The sequence below is a fragment of the Myotis daubentonii genome, chromosome 16 (assembly GCF_963259705.1).
Source record: "Myotis daubentonii chromosome 16, mMyoDau2.1, whole genome shotgun sequence".
Classification (NCBI taxonomy): domain Eukaryota; kingdom Metazoa; phylum Chordata; class Mammalia; order Chiroptera; family Vespertilionidae; genus Myotis; species Myotis daubentonii.
Window position 1 is genome coordinate 23940165 of NC_081855.1, and position 14314 is coordinate 23954478.

Sequence of the window (14314 nt, forward strand, 5' to 3'; positions counted from 1 at the left end):
TGTCAGCATTTTGAAAAACCCTTACTTAACTCTGGTGCCGTGTCACATATAGAAATTTTTTGATATTTGCAACCATACTAAAACAAAGACTTATATTTTTTATATTTATTTTATATACTTAAATGCCATTTAACAAAGAAAAATCAACCAAAAAAAATGAGTTCGCGTGTCACCTCTGACATGCGTGTCATAGGTTCGCCAACACTGCTCTACAACCTACACTAATATTTAGTTAGCATATGTCTTTCCAACTGACTCATTTAGAAAAATATAAATATAGACAAATGTAGAGAATCTTTTAAAATCTGAATTAGTTTAGATACTTTATACTTTACTATAAATGTAATACCAGTATCACAGTAAAAATGATTTAAAATGCCCTGCTTGCCCAAGAGCTCTGATATTAAGGCCTACTTTCTTTGGTACAATGGGAGATTTAGTCAGATAGAAAAATATATTCACATTAAATTGAGAAGGATTAATAAATAGGAAAATTATTACTTTCTGACAACGCTTTTCAATGGTACTTAGCACCGTTAGTGGACCACCTAACACTCTCTCGTGGCCCACCATTGGCAGGTGTTGCATATTTTGGGGGACATAATTAACTAAAAAGTTATCTTGAATTGGAAGGTTAAAAAAAACTTAAATGACTAAGTAAATGGAGAGCAAAGTAAGTTCCCATTTTTTTATTTTAAAACAAGAAAGCCTATAATCTCTATATGGCTCTAAGATGACAATATTAAAACCTAAACTGGCCCTAGCCGGTTTTGCTCAGTGGATAGAGCGCCGGCCTGCGGACTCAAGGGTCCCAGGTTTGATTCCAGTCAAGGGTATGTACCTTGGTTGCGGGCACATCCCCAGTAGGGAGTGTGCAGGAGGCAGCTGATCGATGTTTCTCTCTCATTGATGTTTCTAACTATCCCTCTCCCTTCCTCTCTGTAAAAAAAATCAATAAATTAAAACAAACAAACAAAAAAACCTAAACTGGGCAGTAATGTTCAAGAATCAGTTGAGGAAGAGAGATACTGGATATTGCCAAAGTAAATATCACTCTTTGCATCTATGAACCTATCAACCAGTATTTGAGCAACTAAATTTGCTGGTAAAATTAAAAGGACCAATGAAGAAAAACAAAGTAAAGAAGTGAAAAGCTAGATAATATTCATTAAACATGTAGCAGAGAACTATAAGCTCAGGGCAACATGTAAAGTAAAGGCCCTCAACAGGCAAATAATGAAAAATCAAATCAAGGAAATAATTTTGGAGTAACTGTAACAAGAGCTACAGAGGATTTATAATGAAACAGTGAAAGTGAGATAGAGAAACTCCAGAAAGTGAAGGTAAACGCTGTCTCAGCCATCAATTTTACATAAGCCAGTGCTGCATATTTTCTCGAGACCATCAGTCAATCACATATGTCCTTAAGTGGGATTAGCAACTATTCAACTATGAATAGATTGACTAGAGTAGCGATTTTCAATCTTTTCCATCCCGTGGCACACGCAAAAATATATTTTATTTTTTGCCAATCTGACACACACACAAAAAAAGGTATGATTTTAATTCATTCACACCGGATGGGTATTGTGTTGGCTGTTACTTTTTTCTTTGACAATCTGAGGGAAAAGAGGTCAGTGCCCCTGAACAAACAGTCAGGTACTGCATGCTTTAAAAATTCTTGCAGTATACTGGTTGAAAATCACTGGACTAGAGTACAGAAAATGACAGCAACCAGGCTTCCTTTTCTAATTTGAAAAAAGAATGATCCCTGACAGGTGAGCTCACAGTTCCAAATATGCCCCTTTCCCCAGCAAAATAAAACACACTAAGTAATAAGTAGTCAGAACATGAATCTGCAGCTAAGAAGTGAAAAGGGGGTTTGAAATCAGTCAAAGCAATCATTAGAAAGAGGGATTTCACATTTCCTGGAGGCACAAGACATACATTATTAATCTAAGCAGTAGTTCGCCAATGTTCCTCATAAGTTTCCAAGATTCATTGTTAGAAAGCTCTCCAAGCAAATATGTTTCAAAATAAGTGAACTCTAACTCTCTGTACATTCAGCTCCCAAATAAATTATAGGAACCATTCAACATAGTCTATGCTGAGGAGAACCAAGATGGCGGCATAGGTTAACGCAGGAGTTTGCTGCTTTGAACAACTACTTCAAAAGTGAAACTAAAACACGGAACGGACATCACCCAGAACCACAGGAACGCTGGCTGAGTGGAAGTCCTACAACTAGGAGGAAAGAGAAACGCATACGGACACTCAGAGGAGGCGCAGTGCTGAAGTCAAATTCTGAGGTGCGGAGTGCGCGGAGCGGGCTGGCGGCGGAGGGCGCGGTTGGCGTTTTCAATCGGGAGGGAGTCGCAGACTCTGAGCTCCAGATCCGGGCGAGTCTTTAGGGACCCAGACTCAAACGGGAGAAGCGGGACTGTCTGGCTTCGGTCAGAGCGAGTGCAGCTTTCTCTCCGAGCTTTGCAGCGGGTGCTGGGACTCAGAGAGGCAGAGCCCCTGGGGACAGGACTGAGAGCCGCCATAACTGCTCTCTCCGGCCCACCCTGTTGATCCTGTGCGACCCGCCCTGCCCACGCCCTGCACAGAGGCATTTGCCCGATAGCCTCAGGCAAAGGCTAGATTAGCACCTCCCTAGAGGACAGAACAAAGACCACTAGGGGGTGCACCAAGGAAGCATAACAAAATGCGGAGACAAAGAAACAGGACAAAATTGTCAATGGAAGAAATAGAGTTCAGAACCACACTTTTAAGGTCTCTCAAGAACTGTTTAGAAGCTGCCGATAAACTTAATGAGATCTACACGAAAACTAATAAGACCCTCGATCTTATATTGGGGAACCAACTAGAAATTAAGCAAACACAGACTGAAATAACGAATATTATACAGACGCCCGACAGCAGACCAGAGGAGCGCAAGAATCAAGTCAATGATTTGAAATGCGAGGAAGCAAAAAACATCCAACCGGAAAAGCAAAATGAAAAAAGAATCCAAAAATGCGAGGATAGTGTAAGGAGCCTCTGGGACAGCTTCAAGCGTACCAACATCAGAATTATAGGGGTGCCAGAAGATGAGAGAGACCAAGATATTGAAAACCTATTTGAAGAAATAATGACAGAAAACTTCCCCCACCTGGTGAAAGAAATGGACTTACAGGTCCAAGAAGCGCGGAGAACCCCAAACAAAAGGAATCCAAAGAGGACCACACCAAGACACATCATAATTAAAATGCCAAGAGCAAAAGATAAAGAGAGAATCTTAAAAACAGCAAGAGAAAGAAACTCAGTTACCTACAAGGGAATACCCATACGACTGTCAGCTGATTTCTCAACAGAAACTTTGCAGGCCAGAAGGGAGTGGCAAGAAATATTCAAAGTGATGAATAGCAAGAACCTACAACCAAGATTACTTTATCCAGCAAAGCTATCATTCAGAATTGAAGGTCAGATAAAGAGCTTCACAGATAAGGAAAAGCTAAAGGAGTTCATCACCACCAAACCAGGATTATATGAAATGCTGAAAGGTATCCTTTAAGAAGAGGAAGAGGAAGAAAAAGGTAAAGATACAAATTATGAACAACAAATATGCATCTATCAACAAGTGAATCTAAGAATCAAGTGAATAAATAATCTGATGAAAAGAATGAACTGTTGATTATAATAGAATCAGGGACATAGAAAGGGAATGGACTGACTATTCTTGGGGGGGAAAGGGGTGTGGGAGATGTGGGAAGAGACTGGACAAAAATCGTGCACCTATGGATGAGGACAGTGGGTGGGGAGTGAGGGCGGAGGGTGGGGCGGGAACTGGGAGGAGGGGAGTTATGGGGGGGAAAAAAGGGAACAAATGTAATAATCTGAACAATAAAGATTTAATTAAAAAAAAAAAAAAAAAAACATAGTCTATGCTGAATGTAACTTCTTAAAAAAAAAAAAAAAGAAAAAGCATTAAGAAGGTGACACTTACTTGCTAAGATTTGTAATATGTGGATAGTTCATCACAAGTCCTCTTAGAAACTCTGATAAATCTTTGTATGAATGGTATCGATAAAGAGCCAGATTTGAGGAGGAGCGTAAAATGAGGCCTTCCAAACCATTCTCAGCTGAAAGGTCTTTAATTAAAGTTTCAAATGCTTTGGTAGTTGGATCACTGGCATCATCAGTGTTGGTTCTACCTCCCTTTCCTTTCTTTGATTCAATGTTTGAATCTGGTGAAGATCGAACAAGTGTGAAGTTGACCTGAACAGCACCTTCACTCTTCACGGTCACGTTCTTGGTAACTGGATTATACCTGTGGGAAAGGAGACAGAGCTGAGCCCCACTTCTGCAGCTGGAGCACACCAGCCCGGGGGGAACAGTGTGTGCACATGGCATGGGAACCCTTGAGATAAACGTGGTGCATCTTCCTGAATGAGTCAAATTTTTAACTTTGTGATACATTTAATATTTATTTTAAACATTAAACAAAGAACAGAGATGGGTAGACTGTAAAATATAAGTGATATTTTAAGTTAAATATATGACTTCAAAAGCAAGTTTGTACTTGCAGTGGATCCCCCCATGTCTCCTGGGATCTGAGTTCACTTTTCTGTTATCAGGACATATGGTTGGGAAAGTTTGAGAAGTACAAACTTAGGACATTATCTACCAAACACATCATTCTTGCCCCATTTTTCAGATACCTGCTGCTTTAGTTTTTCCAATACTATACCAAAAAGGAAGAAAAACAGAAAAGACCTCATTACTCATTAGTGGAAAGTTTAATCCATCAATTTGTGGGCCACTAGATATTTGAAAATCATTTTTTTAAAAAAAAGGTAAAGGCTCTGGCCAGTTTTTCTCAGGGTTAGAGCATTGGCCAAGGACTAAAGGGTCACAGGTTTGATTTCTGGTCAAGGGCACAAGGGCACGTACCTTGGTTGCAGGTTCCCCAACCCTGGTCGGGGCACGTGTAGGAGGCAACCAATCAATGTGTCTCTCACATAGATGTTTCTCTCTCTCTTCCTACTAGCTATCTCATTGAAGTAAGGCTTATCCTTACTTCAATGAGATAGCTAGTAAGGGGAGGGGAAAATATCCCTGGTAACATCTACATTTATAAAAACATAAAAAAATGACTAGAAGGCAAAAATTTTAAATTTCAGATTAAATAGGTGTTTCCAGTTCTAAGCTATTTGTAAAGGAGGGGGAAATAAAAAAAATTATTTTTTAAAAGAAAATACAAGTCATAAGTTCATTTTCTATTTTTAAGTAAATGTATCTTCATGGAAAGAAAACCTATAAAAAAATACAAATGGTCTTTTTAAGAGAATTTACAATAAGAGAGAAAATGTTACCGAAGCAATAAGGCATTAAATGTACAATAAAAAATGTTTGTCTATGAAAGAGTATTTATTGGAAATGATAGAAGTATGCAGCAGAACAGGAATATTTTTTTCCCAACTAACAGGTACTTCCCAGAATAGTTACTGACAGTGAAGGAAATCACTTACTATGGCTTTACACCTGGAAGGGGGAAGGTGCTCTGAGAGGGGGAGGTGATCTGATGCACTGTTCAAGGTGAATAATTTCACAAAATCCCTACATCTGATAGTTTGTATACTCACTTTGCAACCAGAGGAGAGTCAAATGTGTAACCAGGTCTAAACTTCCCAGCGTTAAACCCAAGGTTGCTTAACTCTTTAGGGCTTTCTGGCAATAACCTTCCAGACGGAATTATGTTTGTCTTATTCCCAAGCGCTCAATTTCAAAGTATTCAGTCACTCACCCTTGAGCAGATGCTGTGATTTTATAAGTCCCTGGAACCAAGAGACGCCAGTAATCTCCAGTTTTGTAAGTAGTCACTGGGTGATTGATTTCAGCAACACTAATGGTGGCATTTAATATACCTCTGCCATCCGTGGCATCTAGGACAAATCCTTTGACACCCTGATGAACCTGGATAAAGTACAAAGACACCAAGATCATTAACTATTATTATTATTTTGGGAGCTCATACTCAAAATAACAGATAGTTAATAATGTAAACATGGGGAACAAAAAGGAAGTTGGGAGTTCAGAGTAAAGCTAAATGTAAATGCTTATTAAACAAAATATGTTAGTTTCTGAAAGGCTAATTTTTCATAGGTTAGGGTTTGTTTTTATCACAAGGATTATAAAATACGCAGTTTAAACTTTTGCACATCTGACAATTTTAGAATATAAGACATTCTGCAAGAAAACTGACCTGGCTTCTTTAAAAGAAAAATGTTTTTTTAAAAAAATAGGACTAGTCTAAAGAGAGTAAAAGATGTAATAATCAAATGCAATACATGAAACATGACCTTGGCTCTAAAATATAGCTATAAAAAGATGTTTTGGGAACAAGAAGGGGAAATTTAGATAGCATTAGGTAATATTAGGGAATTACTGTTAATTATCTTATATGAGATAATGGCATTTGGGGATGGCATATAGGAGAATATCCTTATTTTTAGAAGATGCATTCTGAAATACTTAGGTGTAAAATTAACAGCTGTAATTTACATTGAAATAGTTCAGCAAAAATGTGTGATATAATTTAAATAAAGAAAACACAGCAAAATGTTAAAAATTATTAAATCCAAGTGAAGGAATAAGTGTTTATTGTGTTTGTCGTATAACTTTCTTGTATATTCAAAATTTTTTAGAATAAAATGTTTTTAAAAATTAGTATGCAAACTCAGAGCCTTTATATCATTACACTCAGCAAAAAAAATAAATAAATAAAGCAGAAAGTGCTGGCACAAAGTATGTTAAATTATCCTAATAATTAATTAACCATTATTAGTATATTTATTATAGTCTTTACCTATTGGCCACCAAGCATATCAAAACTAAAGGAAAATCATTTCACACTAAACCACTGACAAAAATAAAAAGAATAAAAGGATTTACCTCACAGCCCATCTTCCTATCACTTGACAAATGCTTACATGTGTATCCAATTAATGCTAGCCTTTTATAAAGACAGGGTAAAAAATGATCACTAGTCATTAAGAGCAAAAATCACTACATTGTTTAGTCATTTTCAACTCTTTTCCATTCATACAAATTAAATTCATTTCCATCCATGAATTTGCTAGATAAATGTACTAAAACCTGAATAAGCCAAACTGGAATTCAAAAGGGTGTATTTTTAAAAATCACTGCATGAAAACCACATGTATCTTCTTGTTTTTGGGAGAAATTCCATACTTTGCTCCTGAGTACTCACCTGTTTCATAAATTGGATTAGAGATCTTCGATTCTGTTCCCAAAATTTTGGCAGATCCTTCTCAAACGGGTATTTCACACAACCTAGTTCAATAGTCACTTCAAAGCAATTTGTTTGTAAATAGTTCCAGTCCTGCATACCACCTAAAGGATAAAAAAATTAAAATCAGTCACTCTGAAGAAATTCTAACTAATTCAGATCCCAAAAGGTAAGCAACATTCCCAGTGAAAATTCAAATTCATCTTTTCTCAGCATTGGTTGAAAAGCAATTAATGTGTTCATTTGAGAGCTGTTTGATGCTTGTGGTACAGGTAAAACACTTATACTTTCATGTTCACGAATTCAAGTGCAGCTTACCCTTGTCTTATTAGCATTTCTAAGGCTCTTTGTAATAGTCAGAGGCAAAAACATAACACTTTTATCAAGTTTTAGTGCATTATTTTTATTCAATGTGCACCAAATGTAAAAACACTTGAAAAGGTTATTTGAATTACTTTAAACTAAACAATATCTTTAAAATAATGAGTCTTTCTCAAAATTAAAAAATTAGTAACAAGAAGCATTATCCAGGGAAACAGAAAATCCATCAAATTATATGACCTTAATATAAACGAATGCTTACCTGGAACACTATACCAATTAGCTCCATTTGTTATTCCATGAGGAAAGTATTCATTAGGGTATATATTCTTGCAAGGTCTACCTTGAAACATCTGGGAATTTTCCTGAGGGGGGGAAACAGAATCTTTATTTGTATTTCTTTGTATCTGTATCAAAAAAATCACAGGTAGGATAAGGAAAAATAAAAGCAGTTATTTAATAGGGTGTATGTGGGGCTTAAAGATACATAAAGCCAAGGGAAGCAATGAGGCTTTTCAATGCATAGATGTCAATACCATTTAAATTTTTAAAACATATTTCATTATCTATTTTTTAATCAAAATTAAATATGCTTCGTAAAAAAATTGGACTTTATTTCTCACAACTATTTAAACCAACCCAACTACTCTTTTAAAAAAACTTAAAAAAACCCACACCTGTTCATATTCATACTTTCATTTCATGTTTTAAAGAATCTTAAAGTCCAGAAAAGATAATTCACATACAACATGCAGTAAGCAGCTTTCTCTGACTTTGAGGGGGACGGAGATGGCTCCTCTATGCTTTGACTGCACTCTGTGCAATTACCTTTTCCTGTTAAAACTGGTTACAACTATTGTCTTCTAAAGAAAAGATACTACTCAAAACAACTGTCTTTAAAAAATATATATATATATATATGTATATGTTTTTATTATTTTTAGAGAGATAGGAGGGAGGGAAGAGAAAGAACAAGAAACATCGATGGGCTGCCTCCTGCACGCCCCCATACTGGGCATTGAGCCCACAACCCATTAAATTGTCTCGGTGCCCTTTGTGAAAAGAAAAAAATCAATTGACCATAACTGTAAGAATTATTTCTGGACTCTCAACTCTATTTCACAGTATCTTAATTACTGTAGTTTTGTAGTAAGTTTGAAATTGGGAAGTAGAAGGCTTTTAACTTTTGTAATTCTTCATTTTGGAGAGAACTTTGTCATTTTCTTCCATTTCTTTCCTAAGTTCTATCAATTCTTCTTTATCCCTGTTTCTTTTTTTCCTGCTTTCATTTTTCAAATATATGAGCCTACATGGTTTTCCCTATTCTCAGTGTGTATCTGGGTATATTTAATCTGTTTAGAGTATAGACTTAGTTTTCCTTCTGCTTCTTGATTGTTTTTTTTTTTTTTTTTTGGTGGTGGTAAGGTTTCCTCAAGTGGTAAGTATGAAGTTTCATATCCTGATTTTCTGCAATAGTTCTCCATTCAGGTTCATTTCTATGATATTGGGCTGTTTTGCATGATTCCTGGTTAACGGTACCCTTTTCTGTCAGTCTAGCAGTCGAGGTACTTTAGTGTGTGTGTTTGTTTTTTTGTTTATTTGCCTTGGTGTAAGGATGGAGTTGCAAGTCCTCTGATTTTATGATTCTCCTCTATCTTGGTCAACCCTACATTTCCCCTTTTTTCTTTTATATATTTTTTATTTTCACCTTTACTATTCAATTGCCAAAGAGCACATCTTCATTTCATTTTGCCTGTCTCCCTCAGAAGCTATGAGTGGAAAGATTTCCCTTTAAATTGTGCATATCCTTTAATTAATTAATTTATTTATTTTAAAAATATATTTTATTGATTTTTTACAGAGAGGAAGGGAAAGTGATAGTTAGAAACATCGATGAGAGAGAAACATCGATCAGCCGCCTCCTGCACATCTCCCACTGGGGATGTGCCCGCAACCCAGGTACATGCCCTTGACCAGAATCAAACCTGGGACCCTTCAGTCTGCAGGCCGACGCTCTATCCACTGAGGCAAACCAGTTTCAGCTGTGCATATCCTTTTAAATCACACCAGATCTTTTAAGTTGTACTTTGAAATCTCATCCTTGTATTCCAGTGCTCTCATCTGCCCAGTTACTTTTTTAATATTTTCAGATTTAGGGTGTATTTAATGTTTCGTGGTCATTCCAAATCACCTTTAGTCCTGCCCTTCATTAACTCCTCTCCTCTGACTTCACAGATTCTCTTGGTTTGCTTTTCCTTAAGCCTTGTGGTGGGGCAAAGGTGGGCTGGGCACATGTTAATCATGACAGATCACAACCAAGAGAAAAGAGGTTGTGAGTAAAGACTGAGGATTTTAATGATCACCTCTCTCATTTACAACAGAAAAAAATAAGGACAATGATATTCTAGAAGAGGCAGGTGTGGTAGGACCAAGTAATGGGGGAGAATATGGGTAAGACCCAGATAAATATGAATCTGAATGAAATCACATCATGTTAAAGTTCTACTGTACTTCAAAGCAAAGTGATCGACTGGGACTAAGAGGAGTAAAGCTGGGACTAGAAGGCTGAAGTAGGGGATAAAGGCTTAGAATCAAATGAGCCAGGGAGTCACGTAGCAAAACATGAAATGTTGCCAAGTAAAAGTGAGTGCTCAGCTGAAGTTAGAGAGCATACATATGTAATGTAGTCAATTGCCATGACTGCACGACATTTCTGGACTATACTTGGAATACTGGAATGGAAAAGAGATATGGTGATAATTACTACGGATTGGCAAGGCAGATATGTCAAAAGGGTATAAAACATCCTAAGGTGTGAGAGTACTACTGAAAGGTATGTCAATGGGTCTTGGCTAAGTAGAAAACAAACAAATCAAAGAATTAAAGGCCAAAGAACATTTTAAAAGACTAAGAAACTAGAATTCACAATGAGGGTAAAGAGTGGGATTCTACGAATAGGCACAGAATGTGACAGGGACATGTGCAAAATCTGACCACATTAATTTTATGATTTTGGTATCCAATTCTCCTCATAATTCCATGTGCATCCCTCTAAAAATGCTGTGCCCCAAATAATAAATGTACTCCCCTGTTAGAAACTCTGCACACTCTCACAAGGTCTATATGTAGAGAATGAGCATGGGAAAGTGGAATGATGAAAGGCTGTGATTAGAGGACACAGAGTTGCAGTAATAGTCTTCATTATCTATAACCAATAAAGTCAGACTATCAGTAGTAAGATCAAAAATTGAAATAAACCTCATTCCAAGTCCCAACTTTTAACATTTTCAAATAATAGTTTTTAAATTAAACACACAAATATAACATTTCCGATTGTCAAAGTAATGTGTGGTCCCTATAGAAAGTTTAAAAAATACAGAAATTTCTACCGGCTTTCCTTTGTTATATGTTACTATAGACCAGGGGTGGGCAAACTTTTTGACTCGAGGGCCACAATGGGTTCTTAAACTGGACCGGAGGGCCGGAACAAAAGCATGGATGGAGTGTTTCTGTGAACTAATATAAATTCAAAGTAAACATCATTACATAAAAGGGTACGGTCTTTTTTTTTTTTTTTTTTTAGTTTTATTCATTTCAAACGGGCCGAAGGTTGACAATTTTTTTTTTCTGTAAAGGGCCAGATAGTGAAAATTCCAGGATTTATAGGCTCTAAAGTATCTGTTGCAGCTATTCAAATATGCTCTCTGTTTCTACTGAGATGACCGCAGCATTTTTCTTCTTTAGTCTGTTAATATGGTGAATCAGACTGACTAATTTTCAAATGCTGCAATAGAAAGCAGCCATAGACAAAATGTAAAAGAATGGATGTAGCTGTGTGTCAATAAAAATTTATTTGTAAAAACAGGTGATGGGCTGGATTTGGCCCCAGACTGTAGTTTGTCAAACCCTGTTTTAGACTACTTTGCTAGTTTTATAACTTAAGTACTTATCAAATGAAATAAACTAGTATGCCCTATGTTCTAGGTACTGTGCTAAAAACCATAGATGGAAAGACATTATCGAAGCTTAAAGGCTAATAGGGAAAAACATTTAGTATGTTCAAACATTGGGTGGGAAACAGAGGAGAAAAACTAATAAGGTTGCCCAGAAGGAATCATGGAAAGCTTAACCTTCCAAGAAAGCACCCGGCCTGCGTCCGGCAGGACTTTGTTTTCATGCATTTTTTTAAATGACAGAATTAGTTGTATAGCACGTCAGGTATAAGCACAAGCTTACCTTGGAATAAGAAAGTGCTATTTGCTGAAACACAGCATCATCGGGTGATTTACTGTATGTTGCGAACCCTTGTTCATCATCATCAAAAGGGTAGTTAACCACCAAAGAACCTGCCAGAGAAAAGAGGAAAATGTATCATGTAATCTGTTTCAAGATAAATCATTAACATAAAGTAAGCTTTTCATAATACTGCCAGAGACAGAAAACCAATACAATTTTCCAAAGCTAACTTAATAGAAATGAAAAATTTACTCATTTCCTCAATAGAAAAATCAAAGTAATAAGTAAAATATTAAATAGCTATGCATGGCACTTAAAGCTTTCTTTCCTTAACTGGAAAGGTACTGGGAATTCACCTCAACTTATAGGTATAATTTACATGTCAGAACTGAAACCAGAAGTATACAGGCTTAATTTAAACAACTTTACTTTTATAATATTTACAATCAGAAAAACTGAGCAAAATTTGAATATTTTCTCAGTAAAATTCAGATATTTACAAGGCTCTGAAATTTTAAAATAAGGAGGAATCCTTGGCTCCTTTCCTCAGCTGCCAGGTAAGGTGCTGGGTGCTTCTGAGGAAGCTAAGGCTGCACTGGTGTGAGGCCCTCACTTCATCAGGCTGCCTGCCAGCACTTGCCCAGCACACCCAGACCATGGCCTCCTTCTAGGAGCTTGTCTGCATCTATTCAGCCCTCGGCCCTCATCCTACACGACAGTCACGGAGGGTAAGATCAATGTCCTCGTTAAAGCAGCTGGTGTAAATGTTGAACCTTTCTGGCCAGGATTGTTTGCAAAGGCTCTGGCCAATGTCAACACTGGAAGCCTCATCTGATGTAGGGGCTGGTGGACCTGCCCTGGCTGCTGGTGCTGCACCAGCAGGAGGTCCTGCCCCTCCACCACTGCTGCCCCAGTTGAGGAGCAGAAAGTGGAGGCAAAGAAAGAAGAATCTAAGGAGTCTGATTATAACATGGGCTTTTGTCTTTTTTTATTAAACCTCTTTTGTGACATGTTCAATAAAAAGCTGAACTCTAAAACAAAAAAAGGGGGGGGACCCTTGATGTCCAATTAATCCTCCCATCTCATTTTGCAGCTGTGGAGTCTAAAACAGAGGTTAAATGGATTATGTATAGAGAGCAGAGCCCTGACCTCCACTCAGAAAAAAATAGTGAAAATGCCCAGCTGGTATGTCTCAGAGGTTGAGCACTGACCCATGAACCAAGAGGTCACTGGTTCAATTCCCAATCAGGGGACATGCTTGGGTTGCAGGCTCGATCCCCTTTGCAGGAGGTAGCTGATCGATGTAGCTCTCATCAATGTTTCCCTCTATCCCTCTCCCTTCCTCTCTAAAAACATAAATTTTTTTTAAATGATAAAAATCTTATATTAAAAATTAGTCAACTGGAGTTATATCATATGATTTTTCATGACCTAAGGTAAAGAAAGGGATGCGTTAAGACATGTGTAAAGGATATCAATTCCCTTCTTGCTCCCTGCAGGGCATAAAGCAGGGTGCTTCTCAGACAAGAGCCCAGAGCTACATATGCCCGCTCCCCCACCACAGAATGGAATACTTTATTTCCCATTTAGTCACTTTGTTTTCATCTGTCCATTTATTCTGCCTCCACTAAGCCATTCACTTTTGCCTTTTTTTCTTTTATTTACCATGCCCCTTCATGAGAATGGAAATGAAGGAACATATTCAACTTGAACTCAGATGAAGTAATTCTGTGATAATACCAACTAACATTTTTATATTAAAATAATATTCTTTAAGAAGCAAATATGAAGAACTATGCTCACTCTAGTCCCAGAAATAGTTCTAACAAGAACAAGTGTACTTCAACACCTCTTCTTAGACAAATTTCTAAAAAAAATTTTTATTGCACCCTGGACCTCTGTTCCATACTTAAAAATTCAAAAAATTTTTTTAAAAGTCAACATCAACTCCTACTCAATATTATCTTTCAAATGGTTAATTCTTAAAGGCCAAAAAAAGATCATGAAAGACTTAAAATACTACTATAAAACAGTTTATTTTTAAAAAATAATTAGTATCTACATAAAAAATATGAACAACAAAGGAAAAAAGAAAAATTTGACTTCATCATAATTAAGAACTTTTGTGTGTCAAAGGGCATTAAGAAAGTATAAACAAACAAACAAAAAACAGCCTATAGAACGGAAGAAAATAATTTCCAATCAGCAATCTTACAAGGTGATAGAACCCAGACTATATAAAGAACTATTACAACTCAACAAAAATACACACACACACACACACGAAACCCCAACAGAAAAACAACAATTAAAAATAGGCAAAAGACTTGAAAAGATATGGACAAAAAGTACACAGGAGATGCTTAACTTATTTAGTCAATAGGGAAATGCAAATCAAAACTGTAATGAGAAGTGCCGGTCAGGTAGCTCAGTTGGTTAATGTCATCCATATATGCCAAGGTT

At 36.8% G+C, this 14314-nt stretch overlaps 1 protein-coding gene and 1 pseudogene across 3 annotated transcripts in view; one reads left to right on the top strand and one right to left on the bottom strand.

Moving 5' to 3' along the window:
- The window catches only part of CPD (carboxypeptidase D), a 59785-nt gene that overhangs the window by 15584 nt on the left and 29887 nt on the right, over window positions 1–14314 (bottom strand). For 2 of the 3 annotated variants that reach the window (XM_059669247.1, XM_059669248.1), the window contains exons 8-12: window positions 11852–11961; window positions 7878–7980; window positions 7256–7398; window positions 5789–5958; window positions 3989–4312 (exon numbers count right to left, since the gene is read on the bottom strand). In XM_059669247.1, the coding sequence (XP_059525230.1) occupies window positions 3989–4312; window positions 5789–5958; window positions 7256–7398; window positions 7878–7980; window positions 11852–11961 (850 nt within the window). Of the gene's footprint in view, window positions 1–3988; window positions 4313–5788; window positions 5959–7255; window positions 7399–7877; window positions 8023–11851; window positions 11962–14314 lie in introns of all 3 variants that reach the window. The other variant, XM_059669246.1, reaches the window with a different exon arrangement.
- On the top strand, window positions 12508–12946 carry LOC132218274 (large ribosomal subunit protein P1-like; annotated as a pseudogene).